General features: G+C 39.7%; 1 protein-coding gene across 1 annotated transcript in view; it reads left to right on the forward strand.

The window, feature by feature from the left end:
- Nucleotides 1–5,183, forward strand: part of THSD7B (thrombospondin type 1 domain containing 7B) — a 506,250-nt gene that overhangs the window by 210,542 nt on the left and 290,525 nt on the right. Inside the window, exon 5 of the mRNA XM_026647768.1 lies at nt 3,224–3,393. Within this exon, the coding sequence (XP_026503553.1) occupies nt 3,224–3,393 (170 nt within the window). The remainder of the gene's footprint in view (nt 1–3,223; nt 3,394–5,183) is intronic.

Below are 5,183 nucleotides of genomic sequence, written 5' to 3' on the forward strand. Positions count from 1 at the left end.
ACACACACACACACACACACACACACACACACACACACACACACACAACCTGCTGCAATGGAGGATCACACAGAGGAGAACTTGTGTAAATTTAAAAACCAAAGACATCCATTTGTGTAGTACTTAGATAGATAGAAGGTACTATGTAGAGGTAAATAGTCAGAGGGCTCATCCTTGCTCTCTGAATAAAAAAATTGACCTAATTCAAGATGCTAAGTGTTAATAGAGCTGCACAAAATATTCAATGTCATATTTAAAGTATTTGTATTTCATTTCTATGGAAGTGTGTTGAGATCCACATAAGAACGGCCATACTGGGTCAGACCAACGGTCCATCTAGCCCAGTATACTGTCTTCCAACAGTGGCCAATGCTAGGTACTTCAGAGGGAATGAACAGAACAGGAAATCATTGAGTGATCCACTTCTGTCATCCACTCCCGTTTTCTGGCAATTAGAGGCTAGGGACATGCAGAGTTTGGGGTTGCATCCCCACACATCTTGTCTAATATCTATTGATGGACCTATACTCTAGGAACTTATCTAATTCTTTTTTGAACCCATTTATAATTTTGGCCTTCATAACACCCCCTGGCAATGAGTTCCACAGGTTGATTGTGCAAATGACTGTGTGTGTGAAGAAGTATTTCCTTTTGTTTGTTCTAAATCTGCTGCCTATTAATTTTATTGGGTGACCCCTGGTTTTTGTGTTGTGATCATTTTGGCACAGCAGCTCTATCTGCTGCACACCTGGGCAGAGTAGGTGTGTCTATGCAAACATGGTCTTCTCCTGAAATTCCCCCCCCCCCCAGTTCATTGCTAGATGTTATGGGAGAGCTCATTCAGACCCTCCTTACACTAAGTGCAGGGAAATTCTGCTGTATGGTAGGTTTGATAGATACAGTAGGTGATACAGTAGATGATAACTGTAGTATATCTGATATCTCTCTGGTATAGTTGATTTTTTTTTTAACTGACAGCCAGTGTGTATATTTAAATCAACTAATACATGAGTAGAATTTTGCTTTTCATAAACTCTTATTGTATCATAGGGCCTGTCTGACTGATAAAAGCAACACCATTGAATTGATATGATTTTACCCTCTACTTTAAAGTTTTTCTGTTGATAAACAGGCAATGACTACAACACATGGTTGCTCAGCAGCAGAATATCCACTTGTTCTGTGTACTGCAATTCTAAGGGGATTTTTCAACCTTGTAGACCGATGAGGTTTAATTATGTTTGAGCTGAGAGACATTTAGTTATGTTGTATAATTTTGAATGCTAATAGCCTGATTTTCAGAAGGTCCAGAGCCTAAAATTACGCTGATTTAAATCAGTGCGTAAGTGCCTAAAACAAGTATTTAGATGATGAAATAAGGACTTATCTTGAGGCATCCAGTTTTGAAAATTGGGTCCTGTATACTCTAAAAGATATGATATTTTAATCTGATGTGGGAAGAAATGTGGTAGAGTACCTTGTTCAGTTAAGTGTGATTCTCTGTCTTCATATGAAAACTGGAGACCTGTATTAATACTGAATATTAGAAAAGCTGTGATAACCTACAAAAGGAACTTCTGTACAAAAGAATTCTCCATTATTTATGTATTGTGGGAGTACAATTATTTCATGCATGTCGTGTACAGACTGTATTCCTCTTTGCTGGTAATAAACCCTGTGAATGTATCCAAATGTGCACAAGATATACTGCATATTATTTAAGAGAGAGCAAGACAGCTAATCTGAAAAGTACCTGTAAATTAGAAATAATTGGCAATATTCACAACATCTTCCATGAAGACATTACAAAATTCATAAGTGCTTTGAGGCTAGAAATGACTGATATTCACAAGATCTAATGCTTAGAAAATGTTGTTGAAGTGTGCTCACTTTTTTTTTTTGCAAATAATTTGCAGTTTAAGTTTCCTTGTAATATCTATGCCCTACCTACAAATATTTTCTAAAGACAACACATAGAATTTCAAGCTGGAAATGTTTCTTCACAAAGGACATCCAAAGGTGCATGCACTTATGATTTATGTGACAAGACAAACACATCATGCAAATTTAACAACCAGTGAAACTGAGATAACAGGAGAGTGTGTTTTGTTTTGGGGGCAAAGGAAGGAATGAAACTTATTTTGTACATATTTTAAGAAATTAAGACCATATGGAGACTGAGGGAATATGGAGAAAGGGAGGCAATAGAAAAGATTGCAGAAGACTCCAAGGAGAATGGTAGATAACACAATATATGCGTCAACAGAAACATTATAATACTTGGTATTTATATAGTGCTTTTTTATCTGTAGATGTTAAAGTTTTTCACATAGTAGAGGAAGTATCTCCTCCATTTTGCAGATGGTCAATTGTTTCTCAGTCTGGTGTCCTGTTCATTGGATTGGAGATTGTCAGTGCCTCTGAAAGATCCCCCACACTTGTAGATGAGATGGGAAAAACATGATTTTTGTTTCTGTTCCTTTCCATAGTTTTAATAAATTCTTTTTTGGCAGATCAGCCATTTTTAACCTCCAATTGCACCGTGTATTCTAATACACAAACCCTCCGATGTATCCAATTCAAATTTGGGTGTTTGTCTATGTGGCACTTACACATTTGTGTGTCAGAATTTAAACCTTTCCTGAACAGAAAATTCCAAAGTGTTTATGTTCTTTATTATACACAAATTAACTGTGCTGAGAAAATACTTTTTATCTAAATCTGATGTGTGTCACAACTTCAAGAAAGAGAAATTAACTCAAGTATTGCAGTCCTCTTCTAGAAGCAATTGGTAGTACCCAATACACCCTAGAACTTTATGAAGCTATCACGCAGAGGCCAAATCCCAAGATGTTCTTGAACGCTTGGTACTCTGTTGACTGTGCAAGTGTTCAGTACCTCTTACAATTAGGTCCTTAGTTATTGACAGAGAGTTATGGCCTTGTGACCTGAGGGCAGGATTAACAGCCAGCTTTCAGACTTACTCCCTGTATGGAGCAAATCACTTAATCTCTGTTGATATACAAGTGTAAAAAATTCTACATAAGTACTGGATTAACGTATTGCCTGGCACTGGTAGGTCTGTCTTGAAGTAGAAAGATGTACGACAAAGATTAAAGTGTTTGCATACTAAAGAATAACAAATTTCTAATATAAAGAAACACCCACTGCCCCATGGTCTTATATAAAATCTTGTTTTACACACACTATTTTTCTTCCAAAGGTTTTCATGGAGGACTTCTGAATGGAAAGCATGCCAAGTTACTCTCCTCCTTGATGGACAGGACCCTCGCCGACATAAGCACACAGCCCTTTGTGGAGGTGGGATACAAGTCCGGGAAGTGTACTGTGTCCAAAGTGTGATAGAATCTGGGACACACAAATTAAAGGAAGGTACGTTGTTAGAGGTTATCCTAAAATGCCTATTACAGGGATCTATAAATTGGAAAGGTAAAGAACTATTGTGAGACTCATCAATAGCATGAACCTGCATGCTTTTTTGCTGCCGCTGAGCTGGAGAAATATGTTTGTGGGTAAGGATAAAATGTCTCAGTGGCCTGCTAATAGACTCCATTGGAGTCATGCTGCCTGGAAGCTGGAGGAGGGAGTCAGTGAGCCCCAGAGCCAGCAGAGCATGTCTGTGTGGAGATTCCTTGCCTCCTATGGGTCCCCCCCATGATCTGAAGGATTCTGGGTGTGAAACCACTGCCCATCATGTGTGGTGATGGGGACACACTGTCTCCCACTCTCCAGTCTCTCTTGGAATGAGTTGAGAAAAACTTAGTCTTCCTCCTGTCTCACGGGTCGGGGGGAAGGGGCAGACCTGCTTCACCCCCTTGTCCCCATTTGTTGAATCCACTTGGCCATTTTTTGGTATTGGTTCAGTTATTTATCAATACAGTCGAACCTCAGAGTTACAAACACCTTGGGAATGGAGGTTGTTCGTAACTCTGAAATGTTCATAACTCTGAACGAAACATTATGGTTGTTCTTTCAAAAATTTACAACTGAACGTTGTCTTAATACAGCTTTGAAACTTTATTATGCAGAAGAAAAATGCTGCTTTTAACCATTTTAATTTAAATGAAACAAACACAGAAACAGTTTCCTTATCTTGTCAAATCTTTTTTTTAAACTTCCCTTTACTTTTTTAGTAGTTTGTTTAAAACAGGACTGTACTTTATTTGCTTTTTTTTATCTCTGCTGCTGCCTGATTGTGTACTTCCGGTTCCAAACGAGTTCCAATGTGATTGACAGCTCAGTTTGTAACTCTGGTGTTTGTAACTCTGAGGTTCTACAGTATGTCAGCCTATTCCTGGTGTGGCCTAATCCTCTGCTCAAGACCAACACGCAACCTTTCTTATGATTTGATGGGAAAAGCCAAAATAATAATGTCGCAACTTCTGAGCAGACAGACAAGTGTTGGGGTTAGAATGAGTTATTTTGCTTTTGGAAGAGTAATGAGCGGATGCAGATGCATTATGAATAATTTATCCTTGTCTTTTTTATCTGCAGTGTGTACTGCTCCTGTAGAATATGGCTTTGAGCAGAGATGGTAAGATAGTAAGAACACAACATTTCAGTTTAGACTTATTTACTTACAAAGCCAAAGCAAATCTTTATTAATGGCAGATTGCATGTCCTATCTGCCTGCAAAATAACCTCTCAGACTACAGAAAAACAAGACTCCATTCAGTCCCTATACAACTGCTTCTTCTCCTGTTCCAAGAAGCTGGAACCTTGCTCTCCCAACACACACATTCCTTTATTCTTCATTATCTTGCAGTGCATGTGTCTCATCAAGTGAGGAAACTGTTTTAGTGACTACAGTAGCATAAAATTTTGCTGTCTTTCTTACCCTCACAACAGTTTCTTGCATTGACCAAACCTCAGTAATGGGCACGTCCACATGCAGTAAGCCTCAAAATTGTGATTGTGCTTGAACTTTGATTTGTATTGTGGTAGCACCTAGCAGCCCGCTCACGGACCTGGACCCCATTGTGCCAGATGCTATATCAGGGGTCGGCAACGTTTGGCACGCGGCTCGCCAGGGTAAGCACCCTGGCGGGCCGGGCCAGTTTTATTTACTTGCTGACGCGGCAGGTTCGGCCGATCGCGGCCCTCACTGGCCGCGGTTCGCCGTCCCGGGCCAATGGGGGCGGCGAGAAGCGGCGCGGGCGAGC

Source organism: Terrapene carolina, unplaced genomic scaffold, assembly GCF_002925995.2.
Source record: "Terrapene carolina triunguis isolate 2854851 unplaced genomic scaffold, T_m_triunguis-2.0 Scaffold62, whole genome shotgun sequence".
Taxonomy (NCBI): domain Eukaryota; kingdom Metazoa; phylum Chordata; order Testudines; family Emydidae; genus Terrapene; species Terrapene triunguis.